The 19280-nt window shown below is 34.9% G+C and overlaps 1 protein-coding gene across 5 annotated transcripts in view; it reads left to right on the top strand.

Moving 5' to 3' along the window:
- DPP10 (dipeptidyl peptidase like 10) overlaps window positions 1–19280 on the top strand; it is a 1281550-nt gene that overhangs the window by 805418 nt on the left and 456852 nt on the right. For all 5 annotated transcript variants that reach the window (XM_077861455.1, XM_077861454.1, XM_077861453.1 and 2 more), the window contains one exon: window positions 13416–13530. In XM_077861455.1, coding sequence (XP_077717581.1) covers window positions 13416–13530 — 115 coding nt within the window. The remainder of the gene's footprint in view (window positions 1–13415; window positions 13531–19280) is intronic.

Here is a 19280-nt window from a genome sequence, read left to right as displayed (position 1 = left end):
TAACTAGTTCAGCTCCTAGTTTCCATGTGGTCTTTAATTCCTCAAGATTAAAGACCCTGTTCTTAATTCTTAGAGCATAAATCTGAGCATAGTGCTTCAATCTAAATATTTTTTGGCTATTTACCATCTGCTGTACTAGGTCTTGAGGCTACAAAGATGAATATGAAATGATCTCTGACAACGTACAACTCATTTGAGACTAAAACTTGATTTGCATCCTAGAGCGAGTAAGTAGATAATTGGAGATTGAAATCTTGATCTACTGGCTACAAAGTCACTAAGTCCTAATGCTTCCACAAAATTCCTCTGAAGCTAAGATGGATCATTTTAGCAGTTCCAGAATTATACCACTCCAGAGCTTAATTTCTGTGGTCAGCTTCTCAGGCTTAACTGTGCCAAGGAAAGATGCACAGGAATTGTCGAGGGTTTGTTGTAATAACAATTGCTTAGCCTTTCCACAGAAACTTACTAGGTCTGTAGTGCTGAGTAATTTTTATTCCTATAATCTCATAGGTGACACTGGCCATTATTTGCGTAGCTCTGACCTTGGGGAATGTTTGTCAAACTTTAGCATAGAATGGAATCATCTGAAAGGCTTGTTAAAATAAATTATTGAGCTTGCCCTAGCCATGGTGAGTCACAAGGTATGGGGTGGGACTGAATAGTTTTTATTTACAATAAGCTTTCAGATCCTGCTGGGGAGCATCTAAAGGTCAACTCTACACTGCTGGTTCTCGGACTGCACTGAGCTAAGGAACTATCTAAATAGATCAACAGAAGCATCCTACTAAAAATCCCAAATTTAAAACATGTAAAACCTTTGATCAAAATAGGTACTTCACTTACCATGGAGCTTTCCTCATCAGTGCAGTAGAAAAAAGTGACAGACTGTGAATGGCATGAATCTAATGGACAGTGTTAAGAAGCAGTAAGTACTATTAAGTGACAGCTGATTGTGATACGTAAGATGTTATCCCTACAGAAGCAATTATAGGATGCTTGAAGGATACAGTGATGATATGTAGCAATCTGCCTACTTCGAGATTGAGTTTTTTTTTCTTTTAAAAATAGCTTGTCCATTCATTTTCTTTTTAACATTGACATATAAAATTGCTAGAAAATTTGAATGATGAAAAAATGGAATTGGACTATCACTAGAAATACTGTTCATGGAGAGCAAAAGAGAGGAGTCACGGACAAGAGCTGGGGAATTCTAAAGTTTAGAACTAAGTCTGAGAAGAAATCAGTAAAGAAAAGGGAGAAGTAGCCATAATTTTAACACTGGAGGATTCAAAAAACAAACAAAAACAGGAGAATGTGGTGTCCTAGAAACCAAGAAAATATTTTCCTGGGTGGATTTAACGGTTGATGAGTGAGAATGTTGTTGCTAAGAAGCCATGTAAGAAAACAGAAAAATTGTCTGATTTGACACCCTAGAGATCGTGAAGACATCTAATTTGAATGTTGTGTGAAACCCCAACCCTCCTTTCTTACAGAAAGAAGGTATAATGAGAAAATGGATTATCTAAAATGAATAATTCTGTGTTTGTGTTTATCCATCTTTTTTCTTTGTTACTAAAGCTTTTATTAATATCACACTTTTTTTTCTTTAGAGGAGATTTAGATTACCTTTCAAGATCTGGATTCTGTCACTATTTTTCTTTGTTTTAAAATTATTCCATTTTCATGTGATAATATTTCCACATGAACTTTTTTTAAATTTTTTTTCTTTTATTTATTATTTATGATAGAGAGAGAAAGAGAGAGAGAGGCAGAGACATAGGCAGAGGGAGAAGCAGGCTCCATGCACCGGGAGCCCAATGTGGGATTCGATCCCGGGTCTCCAGGATCGCGCCCTGGGCCAAAGGCAGGCGCCATACCGCTGCGCCACCCAGGGATCCCTCCATATGAACTTTAAGATCATTTTATTAGTTTAAGAAAACAGAGTTCTGTTAGGATTTTTATTGGAATTCCTTTCAATTTTTTGGTTAATCTAAAAAAATGAACATATTTACCATATTGAATTTTCTTTACCAGGAATTCAGTGATTCCCTTCATCTTTTAAGTGGTGTCGATAAATCCTCCAGTAAAATCTTGTGGTTTTCTTTCTTTGGACACTACAACTTTCTAACATAATTTAATATTTATCTTGCTATTATGAATCCGCTGTTATCTACATTTTAAAAACTGTGGCAAAATATGTGTAACAAAAATTCCCATTTTAAATATTTTAAGATGTATATTTCTGTATTAAATATATTCACATTCTTGTGCAACCATCTCCACTATCCATCTCCAGAACTTCTTACCTTCTTAGAATAAAACTCTGTATACACTTAGCAGTAGCTCCATCTTTCCTCCTCTTCCCCAGCCCCTGGTAGGCATCATTCTAATTTCTATCTCTATGAACTTGACTGTTCTAGGTAACATTTATAAATACTTGTATAACTGGAATCCTATATTTAACCTTTTGTGACTGTCCTATTTCACTTAGAATAATGTTTCCAAGGTTCATCTGTGTTGTAGCATGTGTCAGAATTTCCTTTCTCTTTAAGGATGAATAATATTTCATTGTATGTATATAATATATTTTAGTTTTCCATTCCGTTGATGGGCAATCAGGTTGCTTCCACTTTCTGGTTATCGTGAATAATACTGCCGTGACCATGAATGTGGAAATATCTGTTCGGATCAGACTTATTATAGCTCCCTTAATTTCTCTTCGGTTACTGTTCACAGGGGATGTCTTTTCATCCTTTTGATTTCAACTCAGGTGTGTCCTTAGATCCGAAGAGAGTCTTTTGTAAACAGCATATAGTTGAATCCTGTTCTTTTTTGTATCCCCTTTTATCCATTTTGCTAATCTGTTTTTGATTGAGGGCACTTGATCCCTTTACTCTAAAAATAATTACTCAGGGAAGGACTTACTGTTGTTTGTTTTTTCTATGCCCTATAGTTTTTTGTACCTCATTTCCTTTTTTACTACTTTATTTGTTTAGTTGTGTTTAGTTGAGGTATTTTGATCCCCTTCTCATTTCCATTTGTGTAAATTTTAAAGATTTTTTTTGTGTGGTTATCATGGTGATTATATGTAACATCCAAAAATTACAACAGGGGATGCCTGGGTGGCTCAGTGGTTGAGCATCTGCCTTCGGCTCAGGTCATGATCCCAGGTTCCTGGGATCAAGTTCCACATCGGGCCCCTGGTAGGGAGCCTGCTTCTCCCTCTGCATATGTTTTTGCCTCTCTCTCTGTGTCTCTCATGAATAAATAAAATCTTTAAAAAAAATTACAACAGTCTAGTTTAAATGAATACCAACTTAACATCAGTTGCATACAAAAAGTCTTTTATAGCACTATCCTATGTTATTAATGTTATAAATTACATCTTTTTATTATGTATTTATAACCTAAACTTATAATTATTTTTTATATTTTTATTATTTAAATCCTGTGGAAGCCTAAAATGTGGAGTTAGGAGCCAACATTATTACAATAATGCTGTTTTGTTTTTTTTATAATTGTCTTCATATTTACCATTATGGAAGAAGTTTGTATTTTCATATGGTTTCAAGTAACTGCCTAGCATTTTAATTTCAAGTTAGACTCCCTTTAGCATTTTGGGTAGGGTAAGTCTAATGGCAATAAGCTTCCTTATCTTACGTTTGTCTGGAATATCTTAATGTCTTTCTCTTTTTCAAAGGATAGTTTTGCTTAATGTAGAATTATTGGTTGATTTTTGTTTTCCTTTCAGCGCTTTTAATATATCATCCTGCTGTCTCTGGCCTGCAAGGTTTCTGCTGAGACAGCCTCTGATAATCTTATTGTAGATACTTGTAAGCAACGAGTCCCTTTTCTCTTTATTCTTTCAAGATTCTCTTCTTGTCTTTGGCTTTTGGTAGTTTGATTATATGTGTCTAAATGTGGGGCTCTGTGTTTATTCTGCCTGGAGTTCATTTGTGCTTTTTGTGTTTTTGTGTTTTGATATCCATGTCTTTTCTCAAACCTAGAAAGTTTTAGTCATTATTTATTTAAATAAGCTTTCTGATCCCTTCTGTCTTTCTTCTCCTTCTGAGATTCCCATAATGTATTTATTGATTCATTGAGTGGTATCCATTAAGTCCCTTGGTTTCTGTTCATTCTTTTTTTTTTTTTTCTTTTTTCTCTTCAGACTTAATAATTTCAAATGACCAGTCTTCTTTTTTTTCTGCTGATTGAGTCTGGAGTTGAACCCTTTTAATGAGGTTTTTCAATTATTTTTCCAAGCCAGAATTTCTAGATTTTTTAGAAATAATTTCTGTAGTTTTATTAATATTTATATTTGGCTTATACTGATTTCCTTTAGTTCTTTGAGCATATTTCAGACAGTTGTTTTAAGGTCTTTCTCTAGTAATTTTGAAGCCTTTGTTATTTCACAGTGCAATTCAGAAAAATTGCTTTGTTCCTTTCAGTGGACTATTTTCCCTGATTGTTTCTATTCCTTTTGCTGAAAATTGGGAATTTGAAAATATTAGCACCTCTCTCAGTCTTTATAGTCTGGCTCTGTGCAGAGGAAGATGGTCACTAACTACTACAGAGAGAAGGCTCAAGATCTTCTTAGATCTTTATGCAGCATTTGTCTTCCTTACATTTGTGTGTGCACTTTGCCCCCAAATTCCCCTGTAGATATGGATATTTTTAAATGTTTTAATTTCCCCAAAAGTTTCATCCCTGTTTTTTTCTTGAGGTCTTAGGTATTCTACTATGTTCCTCTGCCTGTCATTTTTTGTTGCCATGTTCTGCATGTCTGTTCCACATAGTTTCCATGCACCATGGAAACTATCACTGCCCACTAGGTCTTCCAACCTGAGACCCAATCTATGTAGCCATTCTCACTGATCTCCAAGTCAAGCAAGACAAAAATGAGTCCTTCTGGTAGCCCACAGACAGGTCAGAAGGTACAAACAAGTTCCATTGATTTCCTTCTATTTGAGGGAAAAAAAACTGGGATTGGGCTACGTCCTCTTGACCATGCTCCACTATGTAGGAGGCAGGAGGTAGGTAGGGAATTAAAGAATGCCATGAAATTCCTTTTTGAATGTAGTCTTGATTGGACTTGTGCTCAATTGCTGCAGATCCTTAACTGGTTTGAAGAGCGCCCACAAATTATTTCAGTCTGCAGTTGTTTACTTGATGTTTATGCGGGGAGAATGAGAGCCTAGAGCTTCTTAGTCTGCCATCTTTCTCAGATCAGGGTTTTTGTTTTCATTTTGTTTTGTTTTAAATGCTATATTTTTAAGTTGTGGTTTTGAATTATAAACATGTCCAGAGTCACAGATACTCAGGCAACCCATAAATCATAATAGAAATTTAAAACTATTACTACATAATATATTGATGATAGCCATCATCTTTGTTTTCTAATTTAATGGTGGTCTATCTAGGAGTGTGTCACCAACATCATAATTATTGAGGAGAGATAAATGTCATAGTATTACTAAGATAATTGCTAGTTCTTTTATAAACAAATTAATGGTGAACAAATAAAAACAAATCAGATTAAAAAAAAAAACAAAGCAAATAGCAATAAAAGATCCTATTTTGCTTATCTAACAAGCTCCCAGGTGATGGTAATGTTATTGTCTATAGTTCACAGTATGAGTACCACTGACCCAACACTGCTTCATGTACATTGACAGCACAAAACTATAACAAGCGTAATTTTGAAGAATATATAACTTGTGATCATTTACCAAAAATATAGACTTAGCAAAGAGTCCTCTAATCAGAGAAGCATGATGAATGAGAAAATCATGAATGGCCATGAATATAATGGGAAATTTTCAGAAGTGGCAGGCATTATAAATATTAACTGCAAATTAGAAATGAGACACCATCTCTATGATTCTGTTTTTATTGATATTCTTAATATGTTGTAGGAAACTATGGCTATATCTTCTAATATTGGATCATGTTTCATAATATTTAATGATTATTTTATTAAGCCTCTGCATCTAATTCACTAAAATTTTATTTGATAAATTGTCATATATTTATTTAAATTTAAAATTTCTTTATGTGCTATATTTTTTAGACATAGTATTGAGACAATGTAGGAACTTAATAAAATTTAGAATTTTTCCTTCTTTCAGTACACTCCAAAATGTTATAAACTGGTAAAGGAATTATCTGTTCCTTGGAGGCAGAGTCTATGGTCCTCTGTTCTGGGGGAGATCCCTAAAAATCCTCACAATTTTGTTTATTGGGCTGTTCCATTTTGTAAATGTTGTCAATTATTTTTGCTATAAAGAAAAGAAGTGCACACTCTGTTGAATTCCTAAATACCTAAGTCTGTATTTTTATGCGCACTCCACACTTTAAAAAACTCCTGTGATTCCTTTTTTCAATCCAGATTTTGCATAGTTATGTAATCTCAGCACAACTAGCACCTCATTTTTACAAAATGCTGATTGGGGTGTTCAAAGCAAATTTTTTTATTTCAATAAGGAAATCGAAACTTCTCCCCTCATTTCCCATACAAAAACTTTGTAATTTCCTGCTTTATCTTTAGTTGCATAACCTAATATTACATTGGTGGTTAGCAAACTCTTCATTAGAGTTTATGATCATTGGGGACAGTTCTTATTTTAATTTGTATTCCTAGCTGCATCTACTGTAATATCTTATACACTAAAATATTCCAGTATATTTTGTTAAATAGGATTGTTTAAAGATAATTGGCTAACTGTTGAATCCCTGTATCTCAAGGTTTTTCAAGCCAAACTCATTTAAACCTTTCTTAGGAATGATATAAAAGTATTTTTCACCATTTTGGAATGTTTCCAAGGTATCTGTAAGACTCTTAACTCTAACATGCTGTGTTGTTCTAATATCATTAAATAATATAGAACATTTGAAAGTATTTTAAATTTAATTAAGGTATTTTCTAATTATTCAGTATAAAAGTCTGGATTATTTCTAAGCTATTTATAGTTGAGAATTCGAACACACGTGTAAAGTAAAATTATTCAAATAAAAATAATCCAAACTTGTGAGCTATTTAACCGAAAATGAAGTGGTGGAATGTGTTGTCCATGGTTTTGTTTTAATTAAGGAACTTACCTGAATTCATTTAAAAAAATATTAACAGTGTGTTTTTGTGAAAACTTTAACATATCAGAGGGTTTTGAAGTAATAAGTACAGTTAGGGGATAAAATAAAAGTGAAGACCTGAGTTTTTGGATGGTTGGTATGGTTGTGTTGAGAACCAAACTAAGAATCGATGCATTAAATAATAACACTCTAAGCCCAGAAATCTAAGTTCAACCTTTTCAAGTAGCAGTAAAGATAGTTTAAAGAACCTTCTCTATGATTCTCTGAAAGTAGACATGTGGTAGAAGAAAATCTATTTTTATTAAAACACACTCATATCTAATTTACAGGCATAATTTAACATGATTTTTCCCCTTGAATCTTCCTCTAAATGTTATCACTTTTTGAGACTATTTTAATATATAGACGGATCATATTTCTTCTCATGGTGCATATGGCAGTGAATACATTGCAGTTACAAGTGGAATATTATAAGTTTAAAAAGCCCTCAAATTTTGGTATTCTTTATTTTTTTTAAGAAAATAGAATCATTTTGCCTGTTTTCCCTTATTTCACTAAATGAAATGATATATAAATCCTGTTCGTTGCTTATGTATTTTGCTTATGATTTCTAGCACCTTTGTCTTTGCACTTGAACAAATAAAAAAATGCATTTGGATTTCAATAAACTCTGTATGTAGTGGACAACCTTGTCTTATAAATATAACTCTTCTCTGGAAGATGATGAGTAGATAGGTAGATGCAAAATGAGTAGCTAGGTTACAGATCCATTTCCCCTCTAGCACCAACATTGTCTCTAGACAATCACAGCACTGAAAATTATCTGGAATTGTACACAGGTCTTTAAACTGATACATCTCTCCCTGGAGGGCTGATTTACAAGCAGCTTTATATATGGATTATTACCTGTTTGTCTTTGTGACTTTGAAGGTACCCTAAAGCTCATCCTGGGAATAAAATTTCCCAGCATTGACTCTGTTCTGCCTCCAGAGCATCCAGATACCTCACTGCAAACTTCTTAGCATGTTTCCTCAGGTTGCTGCACAGCTCCATACCTGTGCTGTGGACCTGGCATGTGCACTTGATTGAGTTTCAGGTGTTGGTTTGTAGGAAGTCATTGAAATGCAAAGTCAATTAGAACCACTTCCCACAGCAATAGAAATTATCAAGTTTGTTGAAGAGGAAGTTAACTTGAAGATTGGCAACTGCATTTTGGAAAGCTAGCATCAGATAAAGGAGGCTAAAAATAATCACAGTCAAATTAATCTTTAGCAAGTCGGTACATTTTAAAAGTTTGCCATTAATGTGTATTTGACTAATGGTACTGTACCTCCATCCCCGTTTGGGTTTCCATTTATTCTACTCAATTAATGGGGCAATTATTTTCTAAGCACATAATAAAAGAACCAGAGGTTGTTAAGTGGTCTAAGTAATCTAAAGTTGTCTAAGATCTCATTCTTACTTTAAGCAGATAGTAACTTTGACAGTGATATGATGGCTTTAATATACGGCTTTAAGCATTATCATCAGAACCACTGCCACCATCATCATTATCATAGCTGCTATCATTCATTCATTTATTTAAAAATTATCTATAACATACCTAGTATGTGCCAAATATTGTTCACACTGCTAGGGATATAGCAGATGAACTACCCCTAATGACACCATGAAGTTTCTATTCTGCAGAGCTGAGAAAGATAGAATGAACATTTAAATGCCTTAATATATATATATTCTTAACTAGCTTAATATATTATTATAGATACATGATTAAATAGGACATGTGATATGCCTAAAATGATAATGCTGTGAAGAAAAAAGAAAGACTAGTGAGAGGTTATAAGTGATGTGAAATGTTAGAAAAGGTGATCAAGAAAGAGGATTTGAAATGAGACTTGAATGTAGAGAGTGATCTACATTAAGTGTGTTGAGGAAGAACATTCCAAGCAATTCATTTAATGTGAACCTTATTGTACCGAAGAGTTTTGTTTGAATAATTGGTTTTAATACTCACATTTAAAAACAATTATATTATTATTCTATTTGTTCAGCTAAAACAAACCAAAAAAAAAATCTGAGGCTCAAAACAATGCATCTTTGCAATCTCACAGCTCTTCAGTAGTAGAGGTGGATTCAGTCTATTGGTATTTTAGGCATTTTTTTCAAAGGAAGGGAAATCATATTTGGGTTGCATAATTAGGTGAAATTCCCTAGAGGAGAGCCATTAGAGGTGGTTGAATGATTGGCAGGGCCTATAAGAAGAGGCATGCTAAAGAGATTGGTTGGGGAAGAATTAGGAAGGAGGTGATGTGAAGGTTGAAACATTTGAGACATATGTGCCAAATGGTAATCAGAGCTGTTTAGGGTTGTGTTCTTTTTCAAAAGGGATCAAGCTGGATGAGGAAACTGGAGCTTGGCTATAGACAATTGTTATGCTAAATTCTGTCATTTGCATTTGATTCTTTAGATAGTATAGGGACATTAAAGGATTTTATAGAATAAAGTTACATCAGTAAAACCATGCTTTAGAAATATTGCCATGGTAATAGAATCTAAGATGGATAGAAAAGAGGGAATTATATTAGGAGCTCATTAAGTCTGCAGTTCCTAAACAAACGTGTAGCCACCTTGAGTATTGATGAGTCATCTTAAAGGAGGCACACATTCTTACATGCATCACTTTATGAACAGAAGTTTTGTTTTTTTGTTTTGTTTTGTTTTTTACTCAAATGTGTTTTACCATTTTAAAAATGGTGTATTTTCTCAGTCTGCCATGACTGGGAAAATATAAATTTATTTGAAACCATTACAGAATTTGGAATAGCTTTTATTTGTGAATGTTGTTAAATAAAAAGTAATAAAGTACAACTATTATTATGCTGGGGTCCAAATCGACCTTCAATTCATTGATTTGTTTATTGATTCATGCATTTATCCTTGACATTATTTATCTTTAGAACAACATATTAAAGTGGTTAAGAGCCAGAGTTTATGGACTGGCCCATGAGATCTTCCACTTGAACAGTCAGTGGATTTTTAATTAATCTCTCTGAATCCCATTTTTCTCATCTGCAGATCTATCAAAATAATAGTAATCTCACCTGATTTTTTTAAAAGATGTTATTTATTTATTCATGAGAGGCACAGAGAGAGGCGGGGGAAGGAGCAGAGAAATAGAGGGAAAAGCAGGCTCCATGCAGGGAGCCCAGTGTGGGACTCCATCCCAGGATTCCAGGATCATGCCCTGAATCGAAGGCAGATGTTCAACCACTGAGCCACCCAGGCATCCCTCTCACCTGATTTTTATGAGGATTGTGAGATATTATGAATATAAAGTGATGAGGGAACACAGGGCTAGCTGGGGACAAAGTAGAAGCTACGGGTGGCACATTGACAGGTCCTTGAAATAGGCAGAGGGACGTTCCTCTATGGATTCAATTGTCTTGATGTCACTTTTTTGCTAAGGGTAAAAGGCAATCTTAGCTGAACCCCCAGGATCCGGTAAGTCTACTTGAACATATAAAAATTCCTTTAGATATTTCCTTTATTTCTACCCCCAAGATATGTATTGGAAATCATTCTCTGAGCTCATGGCCCACCGATATGCATCTGAAGGGTCTCATGACTAAGGTTTTATTAGACAGCAATAAATGACCTCAACAATAGCTAGCCCCCTCAAGGTCCTGGAAACTTTGCTTCCAAAATTCCTTAGAAAGTATGCTATCCCCAAACCCCTCCCAACTCCCAGGTATATTATCAGCCACCCCTCACAGGCCCAGGGCAGCAGCTCTTTCTGCCCACAGGTCCGTTCCTGTGCTTTAATAAAACCATCATTTTGCATCAAAGATGTCTCAAGAATTCTACTATCTTGGTCGTCGGCTCTGGCCTTCACCCCACCAAATTTCACCTACATTCCAAAACTTCATCATAAAGTATTCAGTATAGTAAGATATCTTAAGTATTATTACTGTTAGACAACATTTGGTAGACATTACATGGTTACATCTTATTCAAAAACTGAAAAGTATACTCAAGTCATTTCTTTAATAATTTGCCTTGTATTCAAGTGTATGGTACCTGCTGATAACTAATTTGGGAAAGCATACCCTGGATGCCCCCATTAATCACTATCTTGAGACTGTAGAACTCCTGTCCTCCCTCTATATTCCCATGAAGCAAAATATACAAAAAAACATGTTGTTGAGAGTTCAAGGTCAGAGGCTCTGGAGCTGACCAAACAGGAGCATCTCCTTTGTAACAATGAGTGTCTAGATGGCAGGCCTTGGTCTCCTTTAGGGCTCTGGCCATGTAGGGAGGGAGAGGCAACAGATAGTTGCTAAGATAAGCTGTTGTGGTATAAAAACATGCTGCATGTAGATCCCAGCAGTGTATGCTTGTCTAGTTGGCCATTCCTGGATTTCCTGTATGTAAGTTTCCCCAATAAACCTAAGTCTCTTATCACTGTCTCTGGGTCTTGTCTTTGACCTTATGGGACCATCACTCACCCTAGGTTTAGAGTCTGTTGATGTGCAGCTGCATATCAAGGAACAGGGAATCAAGATCAGAATCAGTAGATTTAAAATTATAATTTATCTTGATTCTTTTTTTGAAGTGAGACATCAGTTGTAATTGCTTATGCATTTGACCCTTGAACAATGTGGAGGTTAAGGACACCAACCCCAGCATAGTCACAAACCCATTTATAACTTTTAATTCCCAGAACATAGCTATTTATAGCCTACTGTTGACCAGAAGCCTTACCAGTAACAATAAATAGTTAATTGATGCATATTTTGTTATATGTACTATATACAGTATTCTTAGAATAAAGTAAGCTTGAGAAAAGAAAATGTCGTTAAGAAAATAATAAGGAAGAGAAAACACATTTATAGTACTAGACTATAAATATCCATGTTTTTAAGTGGACTTACACAGGTCACATATCAATGGAGATTCTAACCAAAATGCAAGAGAAATAGAGGTATTGGATAATGAGCATTAATAAGCCTGAAAAATAAGTATGAAGACAGTTATGTTAAAAAGAGAGTAGAATTGACTGCTGCTGGATTTGGTTCATCAGACTGAAAGACAAAGCAGTTGATCTGAGAAAGGGAAAAACAAGAACAAAAAGAACAAAATACCTTCCATGCATGTTCTGTTCTTGCATTTATTTAGGATCTTGTTCTGTATGTCCAAAGTGTTTATGGAAGAATTGAATATCAACATCACTGTATGAAAATTTGCTCAATGTTTTAATCTGTGAGTCACAGGAATCCTTTTCTAATTTATTAAATGTTTGCTATTCTATTTATCTTTGTTTAAAGCAGGGCTGCTCTATGGCTTGTTGAGTGATTTGTGCACACACAAGGAGCTGGATACCTTTATGTTTTGTTTCATTTGTCTTCAAATCATTTAGCTAGTTTTGAATAAAGGCTTTGTTGGGAAGGAGGAAAAGAAGCTGGAAGATGGGGTAAAAAGAAAGAAAGGAGAGATTCAGTGTTTTTTAAACTTCATTGCAAAGAAAATCTGGCATTCATTTTAATTCAGTGTGGTGTTTGCTTTGCTTTGGTGAATTATGCTCACACATTTCTAGTCAACAGGGTAGAACACAGATCATCTGAAAAATGAAAAGCTTTACTCTATGTATTGTGAGAGATGTTCGAGTTTATCCTTCTCCATCAATCTTATCTCCTTGCCAATATTAGGCATGCTGCCTAGGGAGAGGATGCTATCAACCATTGATATAGAAGCACTCATTTAATTTAGTTACTACATCCTGTTGATTTTTATGAGTGGTGGGGGAGCTGTTTAAAAAGGACCTGTTGTGTTGACAGATGTGCCCTGCTCTGCAGCATGGGGCATTTTGAATGATTTTCCCATCTCAAATCTTTTTCCCCACTAGCCAGTGAGAAAAGTAGTCCACAGTGCTTAGGAAATATTTGTATCTAAATCTTTATTGTAGGTTCTATTGTAGTAAGAAAAAATGTAAGTAGGTACACTTTATTTCCATAATTATGTTGCAGAGTATTTTGGCTATTGTCCTAGTGTTTAAAGTCAATGCATTTTAACACCATCTATATCTTGGACAGCAGGCAAAAAGCTCTGTTGGTTTATCTCTTAGAGAAAAGAGATTACCCCCCAAAAGATAGCCATTTATAATATATGCACCTTAGAATAATTAAGTGAGCTGCTGAAGAGGAAAAGGATCCTAATCAGCTTTCACAATGCGATTGTGCCATGCACTGAATCATTCCTTTATGAATACATTTCTTTTGGAGCATGTATAATTATGAACCTTTTTATTTTTTCTATCTCGGTAGGAACTGGGAAGTAACAGCCCTCCACAGAGAAACTGGAAGGGAATTGCTATTGCCCTGCTGGTGATTTTAGTTGTATGCTCACTCATCACTATGTCAGTCATCCTCTTAACCCCAGGTAATCTGTCTTTATTCCTCTCTTATGATGGTATTGCGGATGATAATTTCACATTCAAATGCCTTAAGAGGGTAGCCATATGTGGTATCTGAAGACACATTAGCATTGGTTGGAATAAAAAAAATGCATAACCAGACATTTTGCAAATGGCACAGTAATTTTGTGGTTCAACTCTCATGTAAGATATTTTTGGAAAATGAATTGTAAAATATATACATTGAGAATGCCAAAGAGATGTTTAGTCTCCATTGCTGCTTGGAGACTTACTATGTTAGTTGGTTAATAAATTCCGGGGAATTTTGACTTTTATTGTGCATTGAAGATAAGGGAGTAGAGTCTGGAAATCCCCATATGGAGGTGATAGCTCAAGTGTAATGAGGGTGGTGAGGGAGCATTTGAGAGACAGTGAGAGTTTGATCAAAAGAGAGTGAGCTAAGCCTGTACATGCTTGTTTCCTCTATTTCTTTCTTTTCTTAAAGTTTTAATATTCCCAGTCTCCCCTTTGTCTAAAGAACATTGCCAAATTGCCCTTGCAATGATCTTTAAACTGTGTCCTTTATATTAAGGAGTTTAACACTAATATATAAATTAGCAGTAGGCTTAATTCTTCTTTGGGGATTATTTCAGTACCCAGAAGTTTTACTGCTCTTTAGTAGGTGCTAATATTGGAAGACAGACAAAGGCTTCTGACTTTTAAAAACTCCCCAAAATGTCTTCTGGGAACAAATGCATTTGGCATGCTGCTACGCCCACCCAACTAGCTTCCTCAAAGACTGGACACCCATAGATTGCTCAGGAGTCTAAAAAGTCATTTCTAGGATAGGATTAAGCTATTCCCCATATCAACTGATATAATGAAGCTACAGCCTATAGTTGAATAATATGTATTTACACTTCAGTTCTTGCCCCACTTTTGTTATTTACAAGCCCTTAAACAGGTTGAACTTATTTTCCTATGAACAAAATGGGATTAACAATAATAGCTCTCTTTCAGAGTTAGTCAACTAATTATAGTGACTAATTATACAAATGACAATATCAATTGTTCCAATGTGGCACTTTGTGAAATGTATCATCTCTGTAAAAATATTGTTTTAAAAATGTGTAAATTGCCAAAAATAGTTTGTAATTATGATTTAACATGAAGAGATTGAATATGAAATTAAGGGAATCAGGAGGAAGGAAAGGGGAGAGAAAGAGAATTAGAAAAGATAAAAAGGAAAGAAAGGGAAGGAAAGAAAAGAAAAGAAAGAAAAAACTTCCTTGATAAGAAATGACTTATCCAGCATTCTCTGTAGGAACCCTGTCTTAACTGTCTCCTATGTACATTTGTCATACAGCCTAACTGAGCAATGTGATGGCTCTAAGTTGCTGAAGAATGCCAAGAATCATTGTTAAAGGAAGATAAGCATATATTCAACATAGTGTTCCGCTTAAGGAATTTTATTTTAATTATTAAAAAAATGAATGGCTTGGGTATACTGCATTCTACTGGGGACTGTTAAACAAATGGAGAAATCGATGCCCTGATGCCCGTGTGTATATTTCTCTTCATCTTTCTTTCATCTGATTATAGTAACTTTTCCCACTGTTTCATTCTCTCAGATTTTCTTGTTACCCTCTGAGGCCATCATAATACTTTGGGGTCTTTTGGGTATTTGGTATCACAAGGTCTTATAGAGTTGGCCATTGACTAAATTAAACTTCCTCTACCCAGCTATTTCCATGTTGTCCAATATAAAAAGAGAGTATGATTGGAATCACTTTGTTATGCACTTATTCACTTATTAATACAAGGACTTTTGGCAAGACACACCTTGGTTTGGGTTCCGAATCTATAATTTCCTGGTTTTCTGAAATTGGCCAATTATTTAACCTGTTCATTGTTTCATTCAGCTGTAAAATGGGTACAACATATAGTGCCAAATTTCCACTGTTATTACGAGGGACAGATGACATGAAATAATTCAAGTGTTTGGTATAGTGTCTAGCCCTGCTGTTCCTATTTCTTTTATTATTGCTATTATTCAGTACTTACTGACCACCAGACACAATGCCCAATCCTGTGTTACTTGAGGGAGATTTCTAAGAAAAAACATAAAGTCTCTTCAGAATATATATCTGTGATTGCAATTTTGGATTATGGCAGATAGAAAAGAACTAAATATTTAATCTGGAGTGAGCCTTTCAGTGGTCTGTTGGTTCATTCATCAATAAATAATTATAGAATTCTTACTACATTCTAGTTGCTATGGGTTATTGGTCTTGCTTTCTCCTATTTTATATCCATCACCTCAAATCCCTTTTCCCTAATGACATAAACACTTAATGACCACACATCCTAAACCCAAAGACTTAATTTCATGTGAATTAGTCATATCAATGGACGTATCAATAATTATATAGATTTATAGTTTAAGTGCATTTGACGTACTACATGTTCAGAGGTCTCTGGTTTTTACCGTTATTTTTTCAAGAATATTATGATATGAAAAATAAAGGTTGGTATGTTGGAGTGGAAAAAGTGTTGCTAAGGGAAACAGTTAAACTGCCTTGTGCATTCTTGGTGAGTAAACTCAAAGCCAGTGGAAACTTAGGAAATTCTAGAAATTGATGAAGTAGGTAGGTGTAATGAGAGTAGTTAGGAGTTTACTTGAGTTATGAACAAGCAAATACCAGCCTGGTTACATGGCCTTCATGGTGGGCTTAAACTGAGTAGCATAGTGAAATAAGGCCAGGAGACTGCAGCCTAAGACTTACATCATAAGTCTGGAAGCATTCTTAGAAGGTATGTAGTCTTGACTCCCTCATGAAATATGAAAACACCTGAGATTGCTTAATCTAGAAAATATATCGAGACCATTAGTGTAGACTTTTCACTTAGCTGGTGTGTGTGCCTCTGCATGTCTGTGGTCAGACTCTAGTGCTCTAACCACACCATGTCTTCTTCTGACTCTCAGGTTTAAGACTCCTCAGCTGGGTTGGAAGAGCCCCACAGAGGAAAACCTCCAACTAGAAAGATAATATACTATACCCCTTCTGTTGTTACCTTTGTCCACCAGTAGTCTCTAAGGCCAACTTACAACTACTAAGGCAGATGGAAACTTTTAACCAGGAAGGGGAATCCATGTCCTAAGGAGAAACTTCTGATCCAGAAATTTTCAGCAAAACACTAGACCTTGAAGACTAAGGGCTGACTCTAGAACAATCCTTCCAATAAGGGTGGGGTCAGAAATCTATATGCCTTTAAAAATTATTTTATTTATTAATCTATTAGAGAGAGAGAGAGAGAGAGCATGGGAAGGAGCAGAGGGAGAGGGAAAAGCAGGTTCCTGCTGACTGCGAAGTCCCATGTGGGGCTTGATCTCACAACCTTGAGATCATGATCTGAGCCAAAACCAAACCAAGTGTAGGATACTTAGCCAACTGAGCCACCTCGGTTCCCCTCCATATACTTTTTGTAGCTATAAAATAACCTTAGGCAAATCACTTACCTCATTTGACATCAAGTGTTTCATTGAAGAAGGACATCTTTAGTTTAGTAGACTATGAAGTGATCTTTTGAAGTTTATTACAGTTCAAATATCTATGATCTAATATAATATCAATAATAATAGCAATAATTATGGCTTTTTTGGTAACAAATGTAGCAACAGATTAAATCTGGTGAATTCTTACAGTCTCTTCTATTTTGAAAATATATTTAATGGATTTTTTTGGGGGGGGAGGCAGAGGGAAGAAAGCATATAAAAAGTTATCTAGTCTAAGAAATGATTTAGAAACTGTTTTGCTCAAAATAGCATCACATTTTGGAGGTAAGTGCTAAGGAATGCAAGCCTATAACCAGAGAAACACATGTTCATTGTAATTTTGGTTTGATTGCAAATTTTATTATAGCAGTAATTTGACACAGGTGTCTTAATTTCCAAGATTGTCAGCAACTTCCCTGCCTGGTGAAGAGAAGTCCTAATTATTTTTGAAGAGTGGGTTAACCATTCAAGTATTTCTTTAATAAGTAACTATTTTTGAAAAGAACAAATTATTCACTTCATTTTTTTATTAAAGGGCAGACTTATTTAGATGCATTGATCAAGCTTACATATTTTTTTTGTTTGAACTGAATCAGCTTAAAGAGAGCATCCACATTTATTTTCAGAATATGTAACTATAAGATTAATACTTACACTCTACAAATTAGAAACTAGTCTTGCATAGCCATGCATTCACTTTACAGTCTCATATTTTTATTGAACATGTAGAATGAGAATGGTCATGGTCTGGAAATATTTCATGCAGAATGTAGTTATCCATTTTGATCTGTTTTGAGAGGAGAGACATATTTTATGAGTTAGAATGTAGTAGGTGAAGAATATTCGTTAAGCTTTGAATTTGGTTGCCATATTGAGATAGCCACTGGTGTGGACTGTGTGTAGTAACCAATTTTCAGCAACAGTGGCCTGTTGCCCTTTGATTGGTGTCTGTAATCACCCAGTGTCAAAACAGCATCATTGGAATAATTTACTACCATGGCTGACTAAAATCATAAGGCACTGAATTTATGCCTTTATCATTAGCTTTAGCTCCTTCAACAATTTCCCAATCCTTTAGTACCCTCTTTAGGTGAGCATCTTGGGCTGGTCTTTGCAGGTCTATCAGAGCATAAAAGAAAAGAAGCATTCATATATAAGTCATCGGCATTCGTGTGTAAGCCATCAGGACTCTGCTAGATCCCAGTTAAACAAGAATTTAATAGGGATGGTCTAGTTTCACTATATGCATGACTTTATTTTCACTTCTAAAAGTATATCTAATAATAAGAATTTTACACTAGTTTCAGATGTCATGTTGGGAAAGAATTACACATGTTGAGATTACCACTGTGGTGTTAATAGTTAGGTAAATCTTTATGTCAGGTAAGGATTTGATCCATGAAATTATGCTCAAACCATTCAGTAGAGCCAAGATTTAAAACTAAGCAAGTGGAGGGAACCAGAGAGATTTTGGCAGCCTTAAATCCAGAAAAATAAAAAAGAAACTAGAAGCTAATACTTAAGGACATGTATCTGTCTTTGAAGAAATGCCCACTTCCATCTATTTTTCAAAGAGAGTGTATCATCCTATCATTTATTCCTCATGAGACACCAGGTCAAAGAAAAGGCAGTTTTCTAGGTAATACAGCTAAGGCCAGGAGAATTTGGATGACTGAGGTGCCTAATTTGTGAAGAAAGTATTGCAGAGTGAGTGATTACATTGACCTTCACATCAGACTGACTTGAGTTCATGCCCTAGTCTTGATAGGTGCTTGAAAATAAGACTTTGAAGTAAAGGATACTTTCTCCCTGTTGTCTTACACACCAGGTTTTTAAATAAAGAATGGTTTGACCCTTTGAAAAGAGGCTTACAAAAGATTAATCTGTTCCTGTTTATGAAAAAAAATAATTTTCTAGAAAGCATTTGATAAAATTAAATATTTTATTGGAATGGTGACAGCTGATTAGTTATTGTTATGCAAAAACTCAAAATGAATTTATTCTCATTACTATTATGTTCTACCAAAACAATTGCTCCTGGTGATAGTTAGTTAAAATGTCATGTTATATTATGTTGCAAGCAATCTCTTGGCAGCTGCAATTTAAAAGGTGTCATTTAAGCATCTGACCTGTGTTTTAAAATGTCAAAGCAACAATTAAACCATCCCATAATGCTTTTATGAGAGGGAAATAATGTTTTACAGATTTTAAGATTAGCAT

Source organism: Canis aureus, chromosome 20 (genome assembly GCF_053574225.1).
Source record: "Canis aureus isolate CA01 chromosome 20, VMU_Caureus_v.1.0, whole genome shotgun sequence".
NCBI classification, from domain to species: Eukaryota; Metazoa; Chordata; class Mammalia; order Carnivora; family Canidae; genus Canis; species Canis aureus.
The sequence above is the reverse complement of the archived record's forward strand: the minus strand, read 5'-3'. Positions and strand labels throughout refer to the sequence as shown.